We start from the raw sequence: 26200 nt of genomic DNA, 5'->3' as shown, positions 1-26200 counted from the left end.
TGCTTTGTTGACTATGCTGTGTAACCTGTTTAAATGCACATTAATGATGTCTCTCTGTCTCTGTCTCTCTCTCTCTCTCTCTCTCTCTCTCTCTCTCTCTCTCTCTCTCTCTCTCTCTCTGCGTCCCATGCCATCCTGTCCTCCTCCTCAGGCCACCAACAGGCACTTCCCCCAGACGGTGACGGGGGCCTACCTCAGCGGCGTCCGAGAGGCCAGCAAGATCACAGCACTCTGACCATCAGGGATTTTTGCTCACTAGTGACACACGCTAAACAACCTCAATCGTAAAGAGATACATGATTTTTCGAAGTAACCTCATTTAAAACCTCCCCTTGAGTTAATTGATTGAGTTTCACCTTTCATCAGTTCTTCGAGCCATTCTTTTAGTCTGGTGATTTTAATCCTAGTCCCAAAATAGAAGTTATCATTGAAGATTATGGGTCCCATAGGAATTATGTATACACTGTATGCTAGCTTGGAAGTAGAAGTTTTCATTACCATCCCCAGCCCGGCTGGAAGTACAGGAGAAAGCTGAAACCCAATAAATGATCTCAAGGGGAGGTGGAAAATTAGCTTATTTCAGAAATGGTGCAGTATTGCTTTAAAGATTTATAGTGCACACACTCACCAGCGGCACCAACATCCGTCTTGAGATTTACGTGGTGTATGGTACACACTCTCCACCATCTTCAGATTTATATCATGTTGTCATCCACACCGACCTTCTTCAGATTTACATCATGTCATCCACACCGACCTTCATCTTGGTTTTTATACATTGTACACATCAGCCTTCATCTTAAACCAGAAGTCCGTCCATTTTCATCATGTAGTTGTAATGCTCACTCTACCCTTATATGGTCAGTACCCGAAGACGTGTCATTTTTTTATTCAGCCCTTTTCCAAAATCCTGGCCACTCCACAGCACAGAGTGCTCACTGCACTCAACGAAATTGCATTAATGCCTCACCCATGCAAGGGGGCAGTGCGGCAGGACTGTGCCATGCTCAGGGTACCTCAGTCATAGAGGAGGATGGGGGAGAGCACAGGTTAATTACTCTCCTCACCAACCTGGTGTTGGGAGTTGAACCGGCATCATTTGGGTTACAAGTCTGACACCCCAACCGCTTACACATGACTGCCCTGTAAATGGGGCATGGTTTGTTTTGCATATTGTTTGATATGTCTTAAAGGACCAGTTCAGTCAATTTCAACATGCAGTTGTAATGCTTACACTACCCTGGACTTGTCAGTACCTGAGGTTTTTCTTTTTCTTCTTCAGCCTTTTCCGAGATCTTGGTCATTGTAATGGGGGCAGCGCTTTGTTTACATTTCAAAAAAACATTTTTATTTATTTCCAAAAACATCCGAAAGATTATACAACATCAGCAGACAACTATCAAACAGCGTTACCTTTTGGGAAAATATTTGTAAACAAACGCTGCCCCCTTTAGAATAGCTCATATCTCGGAAAGGGCTTAGCCGAAAAATGTGGCATCACCGGGTACTGTCAAGTCATGGGTAGCGTGAGCAATACAACAGCATATTGAAATTTAACATACTCCAAATATCATTCCAAAAGTTATGCAACATTAGACACCTTACAACCCAGCATAAACGTTTGGGACGACATTTTGAGTATGTTAAGTTGTGTCTAACAATATGGAAACAAACCCCCTTAGCTGGCTAGAAAGGATCAAGAGAAAATCTCGGAAAGAGTAAACAAAATGACTTATCTTCAGGTAACGATGAGTCAAGGGTACAATGAGTATTCTCCATTTCATTTTTACAGTATTTGGTGTACAACACACCAACCTTTATCATGAGTTTCAAATACTGTACACCAATACTCCACACACCAACTCCTATCTGTAGCTTCACATCATGTACTTTTCACACCAAATCTTAAGTTTTCTACAGCTGCCCTACAGTATTGGTGCTTTGCTTGGAGAATTTAGACATGATGGATTGAGAGAAGATTAAGGGTCTTAATCCACATTTTTTATGTGGTAGGAGTTATTGAGCCAGGTGGCAATTCTTTTTGTGACTGGATTACTCCGTTTAAAAAAATATGAAAAAAGAAAAGATTATGGATTAGCACTTATTGTGTCTTACTTAATGAAACAAAGACAGTCGTTCGGAAATAAGTTGTTACAATTGGATGCTCTTGCTTTTAGTGATGGCTATGTAAACGTTATTTTTGTTCTTACATAATGTGGGCGTTTCTGGGTGGCCTACCAAACAACCTTACATTCACAAAGGGCTCCGCCCACTTCCTAATTTATCCATCATGACTGAAAACAAGCACTTGTACATACTACAGATTTGCTTTATGAGTTTGTACTTATTTATGATTCTTTGTAATACACTGTATAACAAAAATATTCACACTATCAAAATATATTATTTCTTTATTTCATGTGTGTGTTTGTCATATTTTTATTTTGTGTTGTGTGAGCCACACGTACAGTACATGATTTTGTGTTGGTAAAAGCACGTATGAACAAGTTGAAACATCAGTGGCTATTCTGATTGAAAATGTTTTTTGTAGAATGTCTAGAAACAGTTGCCCCAAGTCAGTTGTCATGACAATGACTGCACAACCTCATAATTTTGTATGTTCATTTTTACACACACACACACACACACACACACACACACACACACACACACACACACACACACACACACACAGAGAACATGTTACCAAATGTAGTTTTTGCATAACGTATGACAAATGTTTCCCCACACATGACTAACGACTAATCTCAAAGAGCATCTCCATACAAGTAGGTCAATGACTAAAATAAAACGAGAAGATCCTCAAAGGAAGACCAAAAAAACAAATGCACAAATCCCTAAAGCCATGCCACGTACCTTGAGCTCATTTCGTTTGTAAATGTCGCATCATGGAAACTGTGTATGCATTCGTGCAGCATGTAGCCTAATTATAATATCAGCCGATAAACAACCAGATTTTGAGCATAACTTATTTGATGGTCATGGAAGACTCAAAATGGTAGTCGTTTTTGGTAGGGTGCTCACATCAATAAACACGTTTTGCAGGTGCTCTAGACAGAAGTGTCAGACAGTTGGAGGTAGGTCTGCACACTGCCAAATAAGCTCGAAAAAAATAAGCTTTATTGAAAAAAAACATATCTGATGAAGAGGCAGGGTGATCCAAACGTTGCTTTTTAATTAAATTAATTTTATTTTTTGGAGCTTAGCAGCGTGCAGACCACCTCCTTCAACAGACTCAAAATGGTAGACAAAAATGTTTGTCCGTTATCTTGTGCACGCCACCCTGACTGACCTGTCAATCAAAGCACATCATGTGCCAGCCAGGCCAAATATAACACTGCTGGCCAGAGATGCATCATCCCCTGCTGAACAGGAAAGTCTGGGCGGGAGGATACAGTAGCCTACTGCATGTGGCCAGGGGGCCATGGGAGAGGAGGACATTTTGAGAGCGGAGCGTGATGAGGAACTCAGAGGCAGCTTGGCTCGACCTGCTCATCATCATCAATGTCTTCACCAGAGGACTCTCAAGTAAGGCAGCTCAACATTTCACATCAATTGTGGACCTTGATTATATATTTGGAGAAATTGTTTACTTGCTTATTTTTAAGACATTTCTGGAAGTATATAAAAGTTATTGTGTGTACTGTCCATTCCTCAATAATGACATACTACAAACTAAAAAAGAATTGAATAGAATACAATATTTGAACTTTTGTACTTTTGAGAACTTTCAGAAAGTACTGAACATTTTATGGTCACAGCTTTTCCACCTTTTTTTCTTTTTTTGCGTTGCTGTATCATACTGTAACAGGTTTGTCATCTAATTGTTGAGAAAATTGTGAGAAAAGCGTGGTAATACATGATATGAAAAGGATTAGCTTATAATTAACTAAATGTATTTCAGTTGAATGAAATGCCATTTTTAGTGAGCATCATTAAAAGGTATTAGCACTTGAGTTACTATTCTCACCCATCTCTCCTCTCACAGTCAAGAGGTTCTCTGTACCCGAGGAGCACTTCCTGTTTTTACACTGTGACAGTGATCCTACCAACCCCAACACAGAGTGGAGGAATGGTGCAGGACATATTCTGGCAACAAAGAACGGAGCAGCGGTGTCCTACCTCAACCAGAATAAGTACCACATCTCAGACGGGTACCTGCACATCAAGGAGGTGGAGGGCTCGGATGCGGGGGAGTACTACTGCAATGGGCAGCTGGAGGCAGAGGTGGAGGTGCTCACAGGTACACAGCAAAGGACAAGCATGGATGGATCACTGCACAGGCCTACCGGGCCCAAGCCCAGGGGCCCAAGAATCATAGGGGGCCCTAGAGCCTGAAGCCTCTATATTTCCATTGTCATGTTGCGCCAAAATCACGCTTTTACTGTATTTTCAATATTTCTCAGTGAACAAACCCCGAATTTCCAACAACATAAGGTCTCCAGCATCTGCTCTAAAACCCCCAAGTCTTTTTGTAAACGAGCAACACCCATGGAGGGGGGCTGCCTTGTTGTCTGACCCAGGGGCCATGGGAGTCAGCAGCAGGAGTTGATAGCTGCCCTTTTTGTGCAGATTAGATGCTAGTGGTTACATGGTGTATAAATGGAAATACAGGACAGGAATGAAGAATACAATTTCTAGACACATGGGATACCATTATGCTAATGATTTAACGCTTAATTTGATGTTGTCCATATATCAGTGACGTGACATTACATTGCATGACCGTATATCAAGTGTTGCTGGGTACAGAAAATTCTGTCGCCTCTTGAAACAATATCTCGGATGACCTTGACTGTGGCCCAGTGTAGCCCAATGGTTAATCAGGGAATATGTGGGTCATTGCCCATCTGTCCCACCTGTTAAACATGTTAATAAGCATACAAAGAGGCCAATTGTGTATTTACTATATTTATTATATTGTTGTTATTGTGTTATCCTTGTAGGTCAGGTCTTCTCCATATCAGAAGGCAGGACTCTGTTCATTCCATGTGAAGGTGAGAGGAAACAGGTATGGTCCTTCAAGAAGGAGAGGACCTCTCAGCGTGTCAACATCTTCACTGTGTTCCGGAATGGGACGGTGCTGAGGGAGCGTGATGACCCAGAGGGACGCTTTGTTCCCCAGCTCAAGGCCCTGGAGATAGGCCGCCTAAGGCTGGAGGACTCGGGGAGATACCTGTGCAACATGAAGCTAGTGGCCAGGCTCATTGTCTTGAAAGGTGAGGCTCTGCATTAAAAAATAACAGCAATACCACAAATAATGTACAGTATATACACTGCGAAGCATCTGATAATACATTTATGCATTGAAATAGTTTATTACCAATAATTAATTTATACATTGTCTCCATTTTGGTTGAAAACACTATCCAACACAAACTCAGTGTGTGTTTTATGTATGTATATTACTGTCATCTACTCTATGTATAATCACTGTTTTTTTCAGTTCATGAGGAAACCGTAATCAACACAACAACAACAACAACAGTGTACATTGATAGGCCTACTGTTGTCACAGGTAATTAACTCACTTAAAAAAAAAATCATTTTAGTTCACTTCACATTAAGAATGAATTTAAAATCTTTGGTAACTCTTTTGATATATGCAGTATTTAGTAACAGTGGTTACCAGCTGTTACACAGACTAGTGATTATAAAAGAGAATGAAATACCATCACTTTGAATTGTGACAGTTTAAGCAAAAAAAAAATCTAGTTAATATTGTTAAATCTACGGGATGAGAGTTTTTTCTGAATGTGTTGTTCAGGATAGCAGGCCATTTAAATGATTGTTTATGAATCATTGTTTGTTGCAGATTCTCCGACAGTATATGTCACAAGTCAGACATTCAAAAAAGGTAGGCTCTGCCTGCTCCATCATGAAAATAAATCAGTGCCGTCAGCTTTGCAACAATATATTTCTGTGTCCATCACACCAGTTGTTTAAATTGAGTCTGTTTCCCACAGTGGCTGTGGTGGCGGTTGTTGGACTATGTGTGCTTGTAGCGTCCGTCTTTCTGGTGTCTCTCATCTTGTGGCAGAGAAAACGAATGAGGAGACGGAGGAATAAAAAGATGGGCAGAAAAGGAGCGGGTAAAAGGAGAACAACTTTTTTCAGTAAATGGAGTATTAATTATCACCAAATCATCACTTTCACACAGTGCTAAACAACCTGGATTTACATAATACACATAATACAATAATCCACAGAAGAGCTGAAGGAAATGAATGGTAGTGAATGTCTGAACTTTCTTCCTCATTCAGGTCATGTTATCTCAAATTGGGTTTCAAAGTGCAGTATAGTTGCAATACCTAATCTGGCCACAATCTTACATAGTGCTCCTTTAAGAGTTTAGTCGTAAGCAACTGGACTTCTAGGCGAGTACATCTATGCAAAAAAAAGACCTAACCCCAAAAAAATTGATACAAAATGTTTTTCAACTGATTTTGTTACCTCTAAGTGTCCTTAATAACATACTAAAAATCTAGGAAAATCTGACTTCAGGAAAGGTGTCATTTTCAAGATCAAAGTTTTAAAAAATAAAGGTTACTACATGATAATTACATTGGCATGAACTAACATGTTTTCAGGATCTGTTTGTTTGGAGTGCTGTTTGGGTGGATAAAGACACTACTGCTATGATAATATCCATGTGCTGTTTGTCAGAGCACATCATGTGATGAACCATGGTGTCACTAGGTATTTTGGGTCTTTCAGCAGCTGAACTGAATAGACAGGAGCCACTACATGTGTAAGTAGAGGGCAAGGTGAAACGGTTGGTACTGGAGACAGACAATGTCCTGAAAGGACATAGGGCTTTAGCATAGCTTTCAGGTAAGCCAGAGTAGGGCCTGTTGTAGCGTCTTAGGCAAGGGTCAGGGCCTTGTATTCAATTAGGGCATGAGAAAGAGGACATGACTGGGAAACTGAGGCTATGTGGTCAGAGAATGATAGATGGTCATCAACAATGACACCTAGATTTCTTGTGGCCTTATTTGAGGCAACAGTAGCAGAATCCATATTGAGCTTGATAGCATGGCGACCTAAATCTTTGGCTGGGATCACCAGCAGTGCATTTGGGCAAGGCTCAACTGAAGGTTGCATTCCTTCATACTTGTGGATAGTTCAGAGAGGCAAGCGGAAATGTGTGTGACCGTGGAGTCATCTGGCACAAAGTAACTGTGCTTCATCGGTGTAACAGTAGTATGAGAAGCTGTGAGAACAGATAACATGGCCCAGTGATGTGGTGTACATGGCAAATAGGAGTCCCAGCACGAGCCCTTAGGACACCTCTGTGGAGAGGCTATGATTTGAGGACAGCTGACCTTGCCCTTGATACATGCTAACAATGATACCACCAGACTCAAAGAATGTCTGGAAGAACTTGAGACACATAAAACTCAATTATTTATCTAAGAGAGATGATAAATAATCATGTTTTGAAAAAAAAATGCTATCTGATGTGTCTGCACAAAGATTTTTAGATTTACTACAAAACAAAAAGAGATGTCCATAATCTCTTCTGAAGATATCTTCTGGCTTACTAGAAACAAAATAAAAGAGTAATTTTGAGCTTGGCTTTTTCAGATTTTGAGGTTTTGCATTTTGAAATTTAATGCATATTTAATTAGATATAGTCCAATTACCATATTAAAACATAACATTTCAGAAAACTTGCAATACATTTTTTTCTCACAAATATGTGAGTAATCACCGGATTAAGTTTCATGGTGATATCGGCAAGCTACATTTTTTGGCCTATTCACCTGGAGTGTCTCTTGACCCTTATAATAAGCCTATGGCAGCCATGTTGAAAAAAACTCATTTCCCAAAGTCAGATTTTACTAGATTTTTAGTATGTCATTTAGCAGGTCCAATAGTAATAGAATCCATAAAAAAACCTTTTGTATCAATTTTTTTGGGGTTAAACCCTAAATGTACTCGCCTATTCTCTGAATTTCTAAGAGCTTGAAAGAAGGATCCCATGGTAGTGTGGTAGTGTATTTTGTCTTCAGAATCCCACAAGGTCTTGTGCTGTTGTTACAGGCGCCGGGCACATTCCAGAGGAGACAGAGCTGCAGCCTCAGGGGCCGTTTATAAGAGGTAACACCACTCTCATACATACTGTACCTGACATCATGCATATTTAATCCCACCACTATCCTACTGGACACAGTGTATATCTTTACATATCTATTTTCCCTTGGTGATAAATAAAGTTTATATCTATCTCATAAGGTCCAAATGCTAGTCTTCTTATAGCCTGAATTTTTAGAATAACAGTACTAGTATTTCTATATTATATTTGACATTGTCTGTCATGATTCTCATTTAAGGTGCCGGTATGCTTGCTGCAAGATACGCGAGCGCGTGCACGATTCGTTCATGAACGCGTTAACATGCGTATTTAATGTCAATTTCGCGCGTGTTGGACACTGCAGCCAAATGCGTGCATCAGGTGCAATACCTTCAAACTCGCTGGGGGCGATCGTAAGATAGACTGCGTAGTTCCACGCATGTGCTTGATATGAAAACGACAATGGCAGCAACTTTTTAAGAGCGTCTCATTGAGTTTGTCCGCCAGTATTTTGCGTCTTGGTCAACTGCTTTTGAAGCAAGCATGTGATGCCGGTTGCTCGCGGTGACGCGCGTAATTTACAGCTCACAGCAAGCATACCAGCACCTTTATCCAACTCATATTATCCAAATGATTTAACTGTAAGCAGCTACAGATTCTCCTGAGCCTGAATGTCAAGTTAAGCGAAGACGTCCAGTTACTTATTCAGCAAAACTCTTGGGATATTAGATGTGACCGTATCATGTTGATGCTTTTGTTTCCTCTAACAGGTTCACCGAACACACAAAGGGATATGTGTCAGGTAATTGACAGTCATCACCACTTTTTTTCAGTAAAGCTTTAATGATTAAACAGATAGTCTGAACCATGTAACCAGGGAAAAGTAAAGAACCAGCTTTGCCTTTTTCTTTATCTATGGCTGGTGTACCATTGTTTGTCCAGGGGTGTAGATCCAATATTCGTTTTGAGAGGGGGGGATTCCTGGATCGCTAAAATGTAACTCTTCAACATTTGTTTAATATCTTAAATATGAAATAATTTTAGAGTATTGGATTGGGCGCAGCGCAACTCCTGAAAGGCGGGGGGGTTCCCAGGCAGCCCCTCCAGGATCTGCACCCATGCACCATGTGCCATGAGTAAGGCATGGTTGCTTCAAGGGGATTGCCCATGCACCCATTGAAATTGTATCCCATGTGGTCAGTTTCTTGGGATATGATAATGACTGTCAGCTGAGTTGAATGTAGTATTGTTATGAAAATGCAAAATATGGGTTGATGCCCATATCAAACCACATGGTAATTAAATACATTGTTAGCTCCATAAACCAGCCCTACCCAACCCAGTGCCAGTCGGCTTATGTCATTACTACAAAATGAAACTGCCTCACGAAATGAAACATGTTCACTTTCATTTCTCTGCCAAAGCATTGTTCATTCATAAAGACTCACCATTCCAAGACAATAGTAAAAGATTCCTGTGGAATGACTTGATTTCAAGATTACTACACATTCTTGTGTGTGTGTGTGTGTGTGTTTCTGTATGCGTGTGTACCTTTGTATGGCTATCTATGTTTGAACAGAGTGTGTCACCCGTGGAGAGCAGTGAGCTCCACTACGCTTCACTGGGCCGAAAGAACTGGCTCGAAAGGGGACGGATGCAAGACAAGGGTCACCACGTCATCTATTCTACAGTCGCCATGGCAATGAACCCAAACTCAGAATAGATTCTCTCTGTGTATAAACTTTTGTTTATCTACCAAGACCTCCGGTTGAACAACAGGATGTAAAGACTTTGGTGGATCGATGGAAAACAATTGATGGGTACAGTTTGTCATTCAACAAGAGTCATTCTGAGACTTCCATGACATGCTATGGGGAGGAAATACAGTGTAATGAACCATCTGACTAAAACCAAAAATAAAATGCCTGTCCTTCGATGACAGGTTGAACACACGAGTTGATTGGTTTGAGTGGATACCTTTATTGGTATGAACAGTTTTTAAAATATATTCTGAGAAAAAAAAGATTACACTTTGATAAGAAAAGTACAGTTTGAAAGAGGTTTACAACACTTGCTGCACACAAAGTTAGCTGCCAGGAATTATATGTTCAAGCGCTTCTCTCTCTCTCTCTCTCTCTCTCTCTCTCTCTCTCTCTCTCTCTCTCTCTCTCTCTCTCTCTCTCTCTCTCTCTCTCTCTCTCTCTCTCTCACACACACATGTGCACGTACACGTACACATACACGTACACGTACGCGTGCACTAGACCTGTTCAAAAAAAACTTTTTTTGTCATTTTGAAGCCAATTGCTGTGATTCCCATTCTCCAAGGTGTGAAATGGCCAGATATAAAATTATTTTGATTTTGGACCATGGGAAGACCTGCCTCAAGAGCCATAAAGTTTCAATATTTATTTTAATCAAAAACGCCTGACATTTGGCCCCATTTTGCCTAATAACTTCACAGCCATTTGTCATAGAGCATTGTGAGTGGTGTCACCTGAAAGCTGACAATATTGCCTTTCAGATGATACCCAATATGTCAGTATCATGCACAGTTATAGTTGCCTTTAAAGCAGAAATGTGTTAAATTTAGGCGAATTTTGGTGGTTTCAGCTCAAACAATACACAATTGGACCCCAGAAAGGTTTATTAATTCACCAAAGTATAGTGCCAAATTGAAGTCTGAAAGAAAATATATTTCCTAACATTTCATATATTGCCAGTGACACATCCTGAACTGTCGGAACACAATATATAAAGTTGTGATCTCTTGCTTACTCTTCCTGTGCTGTCGGAACACAATATTGGCCTAATTGATCCTGATTTTGTAGGTTTGCCCACAAAGAAATTATCAGTCTATAATTTTAATAGTAGGTGTATTCTAACATGGAAAGATGGAATATCAAAAAGCAAATCCAGAAAGTAGCTTAAAAGAATATATATTAGGAATTTATTTCTATTACATTGAGGGAGATAGGCATTTGATCCCCTCCTAACCATTAGGAGTTCTGGTCCCACAGATCAGATGGGCACTTCCAATCAACTTTTCATCTGAATTCAAGACACCTGAAAATAGTCAGCTGACTTAAAAAGTCTCCCGTTGATAGAAATGGTGAACGAATCAGACACAAAACTCTCCAAACATGGTAAAGAGCCAGAAGCTGTAAAAAGATGTTTGTGATGTTAGATTGTGGACCTGAACATGGCTGGAATGGACAAAAACACAAGTAAGAGTGTTTCAGTAAACAGCACCAACAGTTGTGTCCTTAAGAAATATAAAAACGACTGCTGATCTACCTCAGTCTTAGGGTGCAATCAAAACACAGTCAAAATATCAGGCTTATACTAAGCATAAAACATAAAGCCAGACTATTGTAGCCTCATAATGCCCACACTTCCACAGTGGAATGCTGTAATAGTTGTTGAAAAGACATACCATACTATTACCTTACTACTTACCAAAGACTACCATAGCACTACACTACTATTACATTACACAGAGCCTATAGTGATACATTACGACTTGGTCATTGCCATTCTGGTAACAGTAAATGTATGCTGTTGTCTTATGTATTTTCTTATGTCCCAAAGGTGTCCCAAAGATCTCAGCCATTGTAGTCATGGACTGTTTCAGCTGCCACTATCTGGCAAGCAACAGGATAGAAGCCATGGCAGTCAAAACAGCTATTTTTACCAGATAATAAGACAGATGAACTCAAGAGAAGATCAGCAGAACACACACACACACACACACACACACACACACACACACACACACACACACACACACACACACACACACACACACACACACACACACACACACACACACAAAGATTCCATCGGAATCGCCCACCTTAAACTTCATTATCATGTATAATAAGTGTGCTAAGTATACAAAGTGTGCAGACATTGAACTTTATTTTCATAGTGTCTGACCCTTTTGTCCTGTACCTTCTCCTGGGAGAATTTGGTGTCTGATTCATTGACTGTTTCTATCAAATATCATCTATTTTCTGGTGTCTTGAATTCAGATTATGAGTTGTTTGGAAGTGCCCAACTGGTCTGTGGAACCAGAACTCTTGGATCAGGATCAATTAGGCCAATATTGTGTTCCGACAGCACAGGAAGAGTAAGCAAGAGATCACGATTTAATATGTTGTGTTCTGACTGTTCAGGATGTGTCACTGGCAATATATGAAATGTTAGGAAATATATTTTCTTTCAGACTTCAATTTGGCACTATACTTTGGTGAATTAATAAACCTTTCTGGGGTCCAATTGTGTATTGTTTGAGCTGAAACCACCAAAATTCGCCTAAATTTAACACATTTCTGCTTTAAAGGCAACTATAACTGTGCATGATACTGACATATTGGGTATCATCTGAAAGGCAATATTGTCAGCTTTCAGGTGACACCACTCACAATGCTCTATGACAAATGGCTGTGAAGTTATTAGGCAAAATGGGGCCAAATGTCAGGCGTTTTTGATTAAAATAAACATTGAAACTTTATGGCTCTTGAGGCAGGTCTTCCCATGGTCCAAAATCAAAATAATTTTATATCTGGCCATTTCACACCTTGGAGAATGGGAATCACAGCAATTGGCTTCAAAATTACAAAAAAAGTTTTTTTTGAACAGGTCTAAAATACACGCACACTCACACACACATTATAGTTGGAATGAAATTTCACATTTATCTTTAAATTCAAAGTCAAAATGTATAGTCTACCAGTAGAGGTTTTAACAGGAGTTCTATACAGTCATCACAAAAATGAACCTTTCCAGTTATGATCCATTCAACACGCTGTGCCATAACCAAATTAACCGGCTCAGTGCTCAGTGCTCAGTTATGATCCATGTAACCCATTGAAGCCTGAAGCTGTGTATACGCTGCATTGACCTACCGGTAGGTGCCTGGAGCTGCATGGGCGCTGCATTCAGGCTCTTGAGATTTAAGTTGTTTTAATATAAATAGGGGAGTGTAAGAGCTGAATGTATACATTCTAATGCAAGAGGAAGGTCCTAGCTTTTAAATGCAATTTATGTCATGCGTCTATGTGCTTCGGAGGCAGAGATATTTTGGTTTTTATAGGCTGAGGGCACCTTGTCCCAAAAAAGGGCTTAAGCATTCAGCAGGCGTTTTTGCAAGGTGCCTTAGGCTGAAATGGGTTAACAAGCTGTGGCATTACCCTTGGCATGGCCGTGACGGGCCACAGTGGCATAGGTCACATCTGGCTGGCGGTGTGGCTGATGCCAACCTTTGATGCCTTGGCATTTCACGCTGGCATAATGCACACCAACATCCTGGACATAAATAGAAGATAAAAGAGGAAAACTGTATTTATTGGTTTTTACATGTACTTGTATAATTATATAATTGTGTAAGTATTGTGTGTGTGTGTGTGTGTGTGTGTGTGTGTGTGTGTGTGTGTGTGTGTGTGTGTGTGTGTGTGTGTGTGTCTGTGTGTGTGTGTCTGTGTGTGTGTGTGTGTGTGTGTGTGTGTGTGTGTGTGTGTGTGTGTGTGTGTGTGTGTGTGTGTGTGGTATGCCGTATGTCTATTACCTTCAGATCATTATTTGTAGAATTGCCCGTGTTGGGTGTTGCTGATTTTACCAGCACTGGAATGTAAATGAGAAACAGCAAACATTTTTACTGGCACAGCGAAAAGTAAGATAAGGACAAATAAAATGGTCATGGCATAGCACAAAATAGGAATATCGACAATTTCCTCATTAATTATAAAGGAATAGGCCTACTTAAGTGTTGGTCGGTTTAAAGAACAACTCCAGTGTTAAGATGAAAATTGGCATCATACTAGGTCAACACAGTTTTGAGTCACAGCCAACTCGGAATGGTGTCTTAACATGCTTATACTTCTAGAGTTTTCCTTTAACTTTCCTTTTCCATGTGAACATCTATCAAAAAATATATATTTTTTAATCATACATTTGTACTTGTGTTTAGACAAGTTAAGTTACTGACCTAGGCGATGACTAATACCGAAGGTGAGGAGGGCCCCCAGACAGGCTGAGGCGAGGCCTACGCAGGCGAGCAGGCCCCAGTACACAGCAGAAGACCCCTGCAGCTCCCCTCCTGCCTCTGATGAAAAAAAAAACCACACGACAACACTTGAAGCCCACTCTCCCCATCTCTGATGCAGCCCTGAACCAACCACAACCTGAGCTGCCTGTACATGAGGAGGTGTGGTGACTAGAGACTTGGTGATTTCGCATGAAAAGGTCTGGTGGTGAAGGTTGAAGTGCTGAAATAAACATTTTCACCCAAAACGATTCCTAAAGCGAGACACAGGGGGCTAGGGGGAAATAGGGAGGGTTACGTTTCACAAGCAGCTCAGAGCAGTCACAGAATCTGCAGAAGATATAAGTCAAATGTATTTGAAGCACTTAGACTTTTTTTCTTTCACAACTTCCTGGATATACATATACCACAATTAATTCCCTTGTGGATGATCAATTTAGTGTTTTATGGGTAATTTCCCAATTTGTTTGGGTTGACTCTAAACTTGACTTCATTGCTTCATGCCTTAGTAAACAATGCATGTGACATCCTTTGTGTCTGATGATCAGGGCCGGTTCTAGTCAAATAGGTGCCCTAGGCGAGCACTCTCTTTCCCCTTTTCCTTTTTTGTGCATTTAGAAACTGGCATATGTAACCATAAAACTGTACATCTGATCGAGCACATCTGATCTAATAGTGCCTACAAATAGACTGAGGGACAATGAACATTCATTGTTAATGTGAAGTTTAAAGGGACACTGTGCAGGAAATTATCAAAAAAAGGCACTGCAACTATGCTGCTCATTGAAACTGGGCTACCTATTGCCAAATTTGATCTTTACATGAAAGTTTACTAAGTAATAAACTAATATTTTCTAGTATGGTCCAAGTACAGTCATTTTTGCAGCTAAAAAATGCTATTTTTGGAAATTCAAAATGGCGGACCATGGAGAAGATCCCCCTTTTCATGTATGAAAATTTTTCCAGTCATAATGAATACTTAGAATTTGATGCTGGTGGTAAGTATTCATGAAAAAGGTAACATTGGTGAATGGGAAGCATGAATTCTGGAAATAAACAACTAAAAATCTCACACAGTGTCCCTTTAATGTTTTGTTTCGAGTTTCGAGTTTTTTTGGTATTACTGGTGCCCCCAAGACATTTGGTACCCTAGGCGACTTCCTTGTCTGCCTATGCCTAGCGCCGGCTGATGAGCTCTAGACTCGGCTGAATTCAGTCAGCTGTTATGATATTGTATTCCCACTGTGGGCTTACACACTGGGTGCACAACCGTTTCATGCAGAATATCGATTATAAGGTTCTTGTTACCATGATGGTAATGACTATGTCTTAATTTGTCATTTAGGACTCTTGGCAATGTCATAGGCCAGGGGTGGGATTTTTTTCTGTGTGTAAGGGCCCAACGAGGTTTAGAATATTGGCCAAAGGACCAGATGTTGCAGGCAACATGCCTGTGTCAATAATATAAATTAATGAACTGATATTCCTGCACATTGCATTGAAATGTATTACATTTTAGATGAATACAACAGTATCATATGTGCTTAACTACGCTAAATGTAAAAAACCCTGTCTTAGGTACACAAAGACAAAGTTGTCTTTCTTGTGAAGACTCTGGGGGCCAGTTGAAATGGCTCTGTGGGGTGCATGTGACCCCCGGGGCCTTAGTCTACCCTCCTCTGTCATAGACTATAGGCCTACCAATGTTGTTATGTAGTTGAGCTTTTTCAGTAAATATTAAGTCGGATCGGTAACGATCCCATCTGCATGAAAAGCCTATGTATGGTACGATCAATATCTCTCTCTCTCTCTCTCTCTCTCTCTCTCTCTCTCTCTCTCTCTCTCTCTCTCTCTCTCTCTCTCACACACACACACACACACACACACACACACACACGCACACACCCCGCTGATTCTGCGCAGACAATAAATAGGCCTATATTAAAAAATGTAATAAAAAATACACGTAAAAGCCGGAAACTAAAACAGATACTGAATGCTGATGAGAGAATTCACTGGTTTCTTTATACCCATGATGCCTCTCATGCCTGATACCCTGTAGATAAGGTGGCACACTCACCTGTGAATGTCAACCTGATGCTCTTTTCAGCAATGAAAGCTTTGGCCCTTCGAACCAGACAGTGGTACAGCCCTAAGTCAGAGTCATTCACTTTGGTAATCACGAGATTCCATGATTTGTCTTCCACAGTTAGGCCTGCTGAGTCTTGACCTGTTATTATGTAGTACGTTTTCAAAACTTTTGAATACTCCAAGTTAATCACCCGTTTTAGCTCATCCTCACGCTGGTGAATCCATGTGACCGTATCGACTTCTGAAACACCTGGTGAAGTATTGCAGGACAAGGTGACATTGTCGTCAGGTTGCACAAGAACATGGGATGCAGAGCTGGCAGCAGAGACATCCTGCTCGGCAACTAGAATAGAAACAATAAGTCAATCAAGCATCCAATAATGAAGTAGGCCTAATCAATTAACAGGCTAATCAACAAATCAATCTATCTATCTATCTATCTATCTATCTATCTATCTATCTATCTATCTATCTATCTATCTATCTATCTATCTATCTATCTATCTATCTGTCTGTCTGTCTGTCTGTCTGTCTGTCTGTCTGTCTGTCTGTCTGTCTGTCTGTCTGTGTCTGTCTGCCTGCCTGCCTGTCCAATTTCCTCATTTGCCTCCACAGCATTATAAAGTAGTCTACTCACTCAGTACTCACATATTAGTAGAAGTAGGTTCAGTGTGACTTGAACTGCACAGTGCTGCATGTCTTGATGAGTTCAAGTGAGTTATTGAGAGTTGTGCATGCGAGGGGGGCAGTGATTTCATTAAGAAGTCTCGAAAACATGAGGGGTGTCGGAGGTGTGTTTTAATTATCACTGCCACGTGGGTGGTCTCTTTCTTGTAGCCTACTCTGCAAGCGCCACAGTTTTGGATAGCGCCGTAAACGGCCCGCTAAGTTTCTGTTTCCCGTAAGTTTCGTTTCTTTCCCTAGGCGATTAAAGGATGAGTGCGCGCACTGGACCGCCAGTATTACACTGGTCTCTGAAGGAAGAGGATATTTGGCTTCAATGTCAACAGGGGATAACCTACTTCGGGTAAGGACATTATTATCCATTCATAACAATACCCAATTACATCGCCTATGTCCTGCTCGGTCGGACGGTTGGTGATCAATTTTGACTGAAATTGTCTCATTTCGGGCAGAGAGGATAGAAATAGAAATATGTTAGTCTACATTAGGCTACTGAACAAAACATAGGCCTACTACTTGTGAAACCTTTAGGTCTAGGCTACTCTTCAGGTGGTTTGACTGCGTAATCAGACTGGAAAATACCCTAAATGAAACCACTAGGGTCCCTGATGGAGATTCATAATGGCAATGTTGTTTTCTCCTCATGCTATTAGAGTAGAGTAGAGTAGAGTAGAGTAACTTTATTGATCCCCAGGGGGAAATTCATTGGTGAAGGAGGGAAATTCTTTGTTGAATTAGCCTATCCAATAGGACTCTCAGCTTTTACATCTTTAAATTAGGCCAATAGGCTATGTCAGACATGAGAGTTTATATGCCTGGCACCGTAGCCTAGTCGCGTGGTTCGTGACAGCCAGCTCAGCTGTTTTAAGTTTTGAGTTGAGTCTCGTAGGCGGTAGGCTGTTTCGTTTTTGCTGAAGTCAAGTGGGCGGGGCACCCCCTTGTTTACAACGAACCAAACCAGAAAAGTGCTAGAATGATTTGGCGCTGGACGGCACTTTGACATTCAAAATTCCTGGGGACCGCATGCCAACTTTTAGGCATAGGCTATAGGCCTAGACGTTTATGACTGTTAGATGTGGTCTTTTAATCGTAGGGCCTAATATAGGCCTATGAATTAAATTGTAAGCTGCCCCAGTCAAGCTCAACAGTGCGGTGTGATACACCGCTGGTCCTGCTCAATACTCGCACGCAGGTGTAGGCCTACTAAAAATCAACAGAATGCAGCGTCACCCTCTGTTATGAACTTCCCACCTACATCAGTTTTAGTATGAACGCTTCAGTGTATTTATTCACAATAGTGCCTACCAGAATGTTATGTTAGTCATGCGTCTCTACACACGTCATTAGGAATTCCATAGCTGCTGATGGCCAAGGATGCACTAAGAACGAAACAGCGAAGGATGGAATTAGTGACTACTAACATCCTGTTAAATATCATAATACTTGGGTAGTTTAAAAGCCTCCACCAACCTGAAACATTTCAACACTAGGACAGACGCGTCTTTTCGTTTACGCTCACACCGTCTTGGGAGGTACTTGTGTCAACTAGGGATCAGCAAAGCGCGAGGTAAGTATTCATTACGATGCATCACTGTAGCGGATAATATAATATTAATTAAAGAGTGTATTGATACTTTTAATGATTGAAATTGACCTACCCCAGATGTATTTTTAAACGGCAAACAGGTAAGTTCCCAGCACATGAACTTGGCGTTGCCTACACAAACGCCGACAGCAAACAATTCTTTCAGTGACGCCCCCCAGGTGAATTGAATATCAGTGATTACCTTGCGCGCCCTGACTCAAGGCTCATTGCACCGCCAGGTAGAGGCGGTGCCCTGGAGACGCCATAATAATTTGTAGTTTTCCCCAACAGGACTTCCTGGCTACACACCATTAAGTCTATGGCTGTTTCTCAAATGACGCACTTTTGTCAGTGGACTGACAGTCAGTGCACAGTGCACACAATGCACTGAGGTCTTTAGTGCATAGTATTGTGGACAAATTTGAGCACTATGCACTGTGCCCTCTCAGGAAGTGACGACTGAGCATGGCATTAGCTCGCCAAAATATGAGTTGGCTACTGTTTACAATGCACAGCGTCTGGTGCTTGTATTTCCATGCACTTCACCCCAAAGGACAACAATCACACATACAATACTGTGGTTGGCATGAAAAGGTTGGTGTCCCATCAACATTACTTACAGAATTAGGAGACTGTTCACCAAACTCTTCTACTGAACTGAATGCCACATTTCCTCCGTGTCATTGTCAACATGGCCGCCGTTTAGTGCGTGCAGTGTCCATCATTCAAGCACTGCATTTTTCCGCCATTGTTAGGGCATCATCCTGGCACTTTCAGTGCACTGACTCAACTGAAATTTTCAGCGTGAGCACCCTAGGCACTGAAAAACAGTGCCCGAAGTGCACAAGTGCGGCATTTGAGACACAGCCTATATTTCAGGTTGCCCCATTTGAATTCCAGATAACTTACCTCCTGTCTTAAAAGTTTCCAGTGTGCCAGGACACCACCTGCAGTAGCCTAGCCTACAGACAACACAGGCTGCACTGGGGACAAAACCAATGCAATGGAAGCATTCATCTATTGATGTTCTCTGAATAGGCCTATGGGGTAGGCCTACCCTACCGACAGAATGCTGCCCTACTCTCTTTCTTAGTTCATGGTCTGACATGATTTGGTTTGATTTATGTTTTTTTTTTTATCAATGTATTTTTTGTGTTTACAATCTCCACCTGTGCAGATACTGTATCTAATCACAAACAGTTGAGGATGTGGCACATGAGCTAGGACAAACAAGTTCAGTTTAAGTTGCGAAAAACAGACACGTCATCAGACAGTCTCATAGCTAAATAGTTACTGTATGTATTTACCATCAAATAGCCTACATGTCTATTGGCCTAATGCGTGTATAACATGCTTTTCAACTTTTATCAGCCGTAACCAACAGCCGAAAACAGACCAGGAAAATGACAGACTCAGTTCCAAGCATTCCCCTGTTTCCTTGGTTTCTGTTTGGCACACTTCTGTGTGAGTATAGCACTACTCTTCTCAACAACTTTTTGTGCAGTTGCTTGGTCATGCATGTAGGCTACTGTATGTGGTATGCAGTATCCATTAATGTGATAATACAAATACAGCATGCACGCAGCTTTCATTTTGTTAAAAAAAAACATTTGTTAAGATGTGGAATAGGGGTCGACCGATACAGGTTTTTTAATGGCCGATGCAATACCGATTTTCTTTTCATCATCCTTGGCCGATTTCCGATACCCGATATTTGGGGCCGATATGGGTTAAAAGGAAGGTTAAAAAATGACAAATATTCCAGGTCTCAAGTTAAAAATAAACATTCCTTTAACATTATCCAATTTAGGTAGAACTTGTAACATTTAAACACCCACTCTAACAATCAAGTAATGTCTAACAAACAAGTAATAAAAAATTAAGTGTTTTGGTGCTTTTGAAAAAAAGTGAATGACATAAAATAATAAATATTGCGTATCGGCCAAAACCACACGCGTATCGGCCGATACCGATACACTTAAAAAATGCAAATATCAGCCTGATACCGATACCGATATATATCGGTCTATCCTTAATGTGGAATATAAAAGACAAAACAGTATTCCTGACTGTTCCTCCCAGGTTCCCATGTCAACTGCTCACCCTCCCTGATCTCCATCTCTTGTGGCGTGGGTCAGTCTGCAGTGCTGCCCTGCATGGTCTTGTCCCCTTCCTCTTCCTCCCCTGACCAGCTCGCCCTGCCCCCGCCCTCAGACTCCCCGTACATCCAGTGGCTCAGCATGTCAGAGACGGTGTTCGAGCGCATGGGGCCCGAGGACTTCCAGGTAAGGGCTGATAATTGCGATTTGGTCAAAATAATTATCAGGAATAAGTTTTGATCAATTGCATTACATTAAACTTAGCAGACACTCTGATCTGGGACCTGTGTTCAATTCCGGCCTGAGGTCATTTCCTGATCCTCCCCCATCGCTCTCTCCCACCCACTAAAAGGCATGAAGATTATGATTCAAAGTCGATTCCTGTCCCTACCGTGGCCTGGCGGTAGGGCATAGGTTACTACTAGGCAATATCTTGGTCTGGCATGGCAGCTCCACCAGTCAAGAAAAGCAACATCTGTAAGAGTGGTGCGTAGGGCCTCCAAAATCATTGGCCAAAGTCTTCCTGCCTTAGCCTCACATTACAACACCAGATTTGTCAGGAAAGCCAAAAACATCACCTCTGACCCTACACACCCAGCACACCACCTATTCACACTCCTACCATCAGGGAAAAAGTACCGCAATGCCCCATGCAATACCACACGCTTTAGGGACAGCACCTACCCACAAGCCATCTGCCACTATGCATTAGCACTTTACAGTTACTTCACTACCTGGCCATATACCTCTCTTGTTTACTTTGCACAATGTTAAAAAAATTCTATACAACCCATGCACTTTAAATATTCCATTGCACTTCTCAATGTCTCCAATGTTTTTGTATGCCATTCCCTGTTTATTTATTTATGTATCCGCTGTTTTTCTTTCATTACACCCCAAGTTTTGTGTCTATAGTTGTATGTGTGAGCAAACCAAAAACATTCCTAACAACTGTATTTTATACTGTTGATATGGCTAAATAAACTTGAACTTGAACTATGCCGGCAACCTGGGTTTGATTCTGGCCTGGGTCATTTGCCAGTCCCTTCCCTGTCTCCCCTCACTCGTTTCCTGTTCCTCTGCCACTGTCCTATCATAAATAAAGCACAAAATCCCAAAAGAAGTTAACAAAGAAAAGTCGGCTCATTGTGCAGCTCTCTTCTGTCCTTCCAGGGCGAGGGCTTTGAGGGGCGAGCGGACGTGCCCCAGGAGATGCTGCAGAGGGGGAACTGCTCGCTGCTCCTGGGGGACGCCCGGCTGGTGGACTCTGGCGTCTACCAGAGCTACCTGGTGGTGGGCCAAACCAAGGTGAAGAGGAAGGTGCTGCTGCAAAGCGTCGACTTGGTTGTCAGAGGTGAGGACGCCAGGAAGGGATAGAATAATGTCTGAAAGGAAAATATACTGTAGGTCCGTCACACTGTCTGATGCTCCCAGACAAAATGTTATGGCACAATGTTTCGGACTCTCACTGTGATGAAGGACTGGGAGTCCGAAACGTTGTGCCATTAAAGTTTGTCTGGGAGCATCAGTGTTGCGAACCTATATTTCCTTTCAGGGATCTTTTGTTTGGTCCAGCACCAGGAAGGGATAGAATCAGTGTTTCACAACCTTTTTTGTCTACCCTCCTCCCTCTCTAGACTATAAGTTAAAACAGACTGTCCGGAAGGGGAGTGACCTGCTGTTGGAGCTCCACACCCCCCAGGCCCAGCAGGTGGTGTTCCAGAAAGAGCAGCACCCCAGGTGGGCAGTAGTGTGGTCCAGAGGTGGTGTGGAGACACGGTCCAGATCATCCAGCTCCAGTTCCTCCAGAGTGAGGCAGGATGGGGAGAGGCTCATCTTTACAGACATCGGGTGGGAAGACGAGGGCACCTACCGGGTGATGGACGAACACGGACTGGCACTGAGTACGGTGATGGTGTCCGTGACAGGTGAGGGAAATAACATGGTTTTTTGGTTTTTTTACTTTGGGGGGGGGGGAAGGGTCCAGGACCTTCTTGTATTGGTTGTGGGGCCATATTATGGCCTTGACAAGCTGTATGGAGGTCCTATTAGTGTTTCGCCCTGTGACCCTGTGTTGTTCCGTCACTGGTATTTAAAAACAAAGTAAAAACACCGGGAAGATGAGCGGTGTTGCAGACTATTTTCTGTTTTTACACCTGGCTTATGCTGGGAAGTGCACAAGATTACTTGCTTGATTATTGAACAAAGTATGTGCCAACACTTTTTTGTTTCGTTTCATAAGAGGAGAGTGATGGGGAAGGGTTGGGCGGGGAAGCCAAATGTTGTGGAAATGTTATCAGCTTCTAATCTAAGATATAACCTGGCCTGGCTATCGTGACTTTAAAGCTCTGCCGGCATTGAGAAATGAAACTTTGTGCCCTGTCACAGGTACTAGGGACGGGCCTAGGCTGATGCAAACCAGTATCCTGGGGTTTATGTTATAGCTGTATTACAAAAGTGTGCAGTGGTATGTTATAGCTGGATTACAAAATATTTGCTGAATAATGGAAGACATTTTTGTATCTTTTGTGATGCAGAAACTACTGAGCCAACTTTTCAGAAGAAAGATTTTTTGACAGGTGAGTCTGTTTGGTGAAAATACTAATCAAAATGGCTTCTCGAAACAGCAAATATGCAGGATCTCGTCATTTCAGCTCCATTATTGGGGAATGCCATGTTATGTGTCTTGCCCCTTGTGATATGGGAGTAAATGTACTGGACAAGGCATCTAAAAAAACAGATGCAAAAGTAATGGTGCTAAATTGACATCAAGGGCTATATGGGGTAAATATGGCTGCAGCCTAGGAGCCTCTCTTGCCAGGGGCGCCCTGATTGGTCAGAAGTGAAAAAAAAACACTTTTGGTTTTGAGTACAGTTTAATGAGTAAGTTAATACTTCTCTATGCAGTTGGTATACATATTACCTTTAATTCCTAGCTCGTAATTATTCCACTGTCTTCAGTTCCACCCTGTGTGTGTGTGTGTGTGTGTGTGTGTGTGTGTGTGTGTGTGTGTGTGTGTGTGTGTGTGTGTGTGTGTGTGTGTGTGTGTGTGTGTGTGTGTGTGTGTGTGTGTGGTTACTGTCAATGTCTTATTTGCAGTTTCTGCGCTAACCCTGTTACATGGATTTTTGACAATAAGGTACACTTGACTAGACTTGATTTGATCTCTTGTGTCTGTATGTCTGTTTTCCTCATCAGGCTACTCGGCAGCCAGCAGCTTACCTGGTCCAGCTCTCTGCCTCCTCCCTCTCTGTGCACTCTTGCATCACTTCCTCTAAATGGGTATGGCACCTGCAAACCGGCCAAATGCTGGTAAAACTTGGCTGTGGCTGGTAACAATTTCAGTGTCACTAGCCAATTTGGCAGGTAGCTTATTCTATGGTATGACATATCAGAATAGCCTATATTCTGCACTCGTGTAATCTCATTAATCACAAACGGTTTTCATTAGTATGCAGTCAGGCTAATGCTATTATGCAACCTTGTTTTTTTGGAGATAACTGAAAAAATGTAGGTGCTTTTACTTTTTAAGTGGAAATAAGGTATGGAGATTTGCTGTTTTTTACCTTTTATCAATACATTTAGAGTTGATCCAATAAAAAATCATGCCAGTCTCATATTCCTTTAATGTTTCCCCTTTAATATGAGCCCATCGTCATCTTATTTACATCTACTATATCCACCCTCCATGGGACTCCAAAACCTTTACTGGTCTTGAACCTTTAAACCCAGTTAATTGTATATACATAACGTGCTGAATACTAATTCCCATCTCCTCCTTGCTTGTGTGTTGCTTTCTGTCTGCCTAGAGCCACTGATTCACCACCTGCAAGAGGTTTTCAGTGTGGATAAGGTCAGGAGACGAGATGGCCAATCCATGAGTTGATTCCTCTTGAAGCGGTTGGGGGGTAAGGATGTGCTGAAGCTTGCAGGGTGAGATGGAGGAGCATTATCTAGCATGAAAATTCAGTTGTTATGCCAGGTGTTTGCTTTCTTGTTGAACCACAGCCTGAAATCCATCTCTAAAACACAATTTACAAAACAATTATACAATTATAAAACAACATAATTTGCTTAATTCAGTTTCACCTCTTCTTTGGGGCATCACATGTCATCTGGGTGGTGTTATAGTGAGTTTCTGATGATTATCTGGAAGGGATTTATCGGCTGTGTCTTCGTTGAAGCCCTTTTTGACAAAAAAAGCTGAATTCTGCAAATTGTGTGAAATGTTTATACACACATTTCATGCCTTAGCTAAACACTAAGTCAAAGGGGATCAACCTTATTTTCACACAAGATAATGCTTCATCTCATTCTGCAAGATTCAGCACATCCTCCTTATAACCCAAAAGCTTTGATAAGAAGCGATTAATGGCATGTCCATCTCAGTCTCCTGGGGATGGTGAAGAAGTGGTTCTATTCAGACAGAGCAACATAGGTGCAAAGAGGGGTTGGGACTTCACATTAGGCAAGTTATTTCGTAATTGCATTATGTAGAAATAAAAACTGAAATGGTTTGGTGTATTCAAGATCAGTTAAGGTTTTAGAGTAAATGTAGATTATTTAAATGTGCTCGCAAAATAGTTATAGGTTCATATTGAAAGTTGAACATTAAAGGAATAGTAAACTGACATGTTTGTTTTTGTATTTATTATGTAACAACTCTCAAAAAGCAAACTTGCATAATCCACTCATTACCTTTATAGGTTTTCTGTAATACCTTATTGGTCATAGTCCTGCGAAAATCAGCGTTTATATGTATTCAGAATAGGATTTACCAATATAAAGCAGAAGACAACACCAGCAACATCAACCAACACTTTTGCATAATATCATTAGCCTGACTGTAGATGTATTTAATGATTATGTGAGTCAGCCGGTTATCTGCTCAGTTTTTGTAATATAGTTTCTTCTGCGTGTATGTATGTGCGTGCATGTGTGTGTGTGTGTTTTCAAAAGTGAGATGATGTTAGACGTGTGCAGTTGTTTTTAAGTAAATAGCTAAATCTCCATCTTTTCCTTTACATCATAGCTATCTTCTTTTGACGCTAAAAAAGTGAGTGATGGGTGTGGTTATTTCAGCAACTGATTTTGACATGGTTGTGCAATGAGCCTAGGCTGCTTCAGGTGATGTGGTAAAGCAAATTAAACGAGTAGGGCACTTTCAAAAACTCTTCTTTGGTGTTTTCCCATTTTCTCAACTCACTGTTACTATGTAGCATTTTATATGCACTTTATGTATATATTTATTTATCCATATGTTCCATGTACTTTGTTTCTGTGTTGTATTGTTTTCCCTAACAGAAATGTCTATGTGAAGCAACCCCTGACTTGAAATTCACTTTATTTTTCTGCACCACTGTAAATGGCCCAACCTAAACTTTAAGAAAAAGCCTTAATCAGAACAGATTGATAATATTTTAAGATTTAATTTAATTTGGTTGCCAGATATCCATTACAAATACATTAGTGTAATCACACAGAGATCAATGATTTGTTCAAGTTAAATATATTACTCATACCGGATTACCCATTCATATCCATTGAAAACATTAACACTTTCTTTTTCATGGTTAAAATAAATGGAATGTTATAT

The 26200-nt window shown here is 41.2% G+C and overlaps 4 protein-coding genes across 5 annotated transcripts in view; 3 read left to right on the top strand and 1 right to left on the bottom strand.

Moving 5' to 3' along the window:
- LOC134436134 (lysine-specific histone demethylase 2) overlaps positions 1–436 on the top strand; it is a 34328-nt gene extending 33892 nt beyond the window's left edge. Inside the window, exon 21 of the mRNA XM_063185183.1 lies at positions 152–436. Coding sequence (XP_063041253.1) covers positions 152–235 — 84 coding nt within the window. The 3' untranslated portion in view covers positions 236–436. The remainder of the gene's footprint in view (positions 1–151) is intronic.
- A 3671-nt stretch (positions 437–4107) lies between these two features.
- LOC134436779 (uncharacterized) lies at positions 4108–8985 on the top strand (the record flags this gene model as incomplete). Its single annotated transcript, XM_063186129.1, has 7 exons — positions 4108–4264; positions 4968–5240; positions 5468–5539; positions 5837–5878; positions 5988–6113; positions 8068–8124; positions 8869–8985. Coding segments are annotated over 7 exons (801 nt in total), but the record flags the coding sequence as incomplete, so codon positions are not given.
- Positions 8986–12854: 3869 nt separating this feature from the next.
- Positions 12855–16953, bottom strand: LOC134436141 (uncharacterized). Its single transcript, XM_063185194.1, has 5 exons — positions 16884–16953; positions 16225–16578; positions 14088–14204; positions 13668–13723; positions 12855–13408 (listed from the first exon to the last, which is right to left on the bottom strand). The coding sequence occupies exons 1-5, from the start codon at positions 16930–16932 to the stop codon at positions 13274–13276; spliced, it is 711 nt and encodes a 236-aa protein (XP_063041264.1). The 5' UTR covers positions 16933–16953; the 3' UTR covers positions 12855–13273.
- Positions 16954–17170: 217 nt separating this feature from the next.
- On the top strand, positions 17171–25235 carry lgals17 (galectin 17). Of its 2 annotated transcripts, XM_063185193.1 has the most exons (8): positions 17171–17262; positions 19876–19968; positions 20587–20789; positions 21777–21957; positions 22241–22531; positions 23141–23182; positions 23803–23886; positions 24414–25235. In XM_063185193.1, exons 2-7 carry the CDS (start codon positions 19908–19910, stop codon positions 23880–23882), a joined length of 858 nt encoding a protein of 285 aa, XP_063041263.1. In that variant the 5' UTR covers positions 17171–17262; positions 19876–19907; the 3' UTR covers positions 23883–23886; positions 24414–25235. The 2 variants fall into 2 exon arrangements, with proteins under 2 accessions (XP_063041263.1, XP_063041262.1); XM_063185192.1 differs by having other exon boundaries at positions 23803–25235.
- Positions 25236–26200: the final 965 nt, after the last annotated feature.

The sequence above is a fragment of the Engraulis encrasicolus genome, chromosome 20 (genome assembly GCF_034702125.1).
Source record: "Engraulis encrasicolus isolate BLACKSEA-1 chromosome 20, IST_EnEncr_1.0, whole genome shotgun sequence".
Taxonomy (NCBI): domain Eukaryota; kingdom Metazoa; phylum Chordata; class Actinopteri; order Clupeiformes; family Engraulidae; genus Engraulis; species Engraulis encrasicolus.
Note: the sequence above shows the minus strand (reverse complement) of the source record. Positions and strands in the feature narration are given on the sequence as shown.

What these genes read in the sequence shown, in the direction of transcription:
- LOC134436141 (XM_063185194.1), bottom strand. Translation starts at nt 16,932, where the DNA reads ATGCAGCACTGTGCAGTTCAAGTCACACTGAACCTACTTCTACTAATA. An exon ending in CATCAGGTTGACATTCACAG is followed by an intron (nt 14,205 to 16,224) that starts GTGAGTGTGCCA and finishes TTTTTTCATCAG; the next exon opens with AGGCAGGAGGGGAGCTGCAG. An exon ending in CGGTATTAGTCATCGCCTAG is followed by an intron (nt 13,724 to 14,087) that starts GTCAGTAACTTA and finishes TTTACATTCCAG; the next exon opens with TGCTGGTAAAATCAGCAACA.
- lgals17 (XM_063185193.1), top strand. Translation starts at nt 19,908, where the DNA reads ATGACAGACTCAGTTCCAAGCATTCCCCTGTTTCCTTGGTTTCTGTTT. An exon ending in CGTCGACTTGGTTGTCAGAG is followed by an intron (nt 21,958 to 22,240) that starts GTGAGGACGCCA and finishes CTCCCTCTCTAG; the next exon opens with ACTATAAGTTAAAACAGACT. An exon ending in GGTGATGGTGTCCGTGACAG is followed by an intron (nt 22,532 to 23,140) that starts GTGAGGGAAATA and finishes TTTGTGATGCAG; the next exon opens with AAACTACTGAGCCAACTTTT.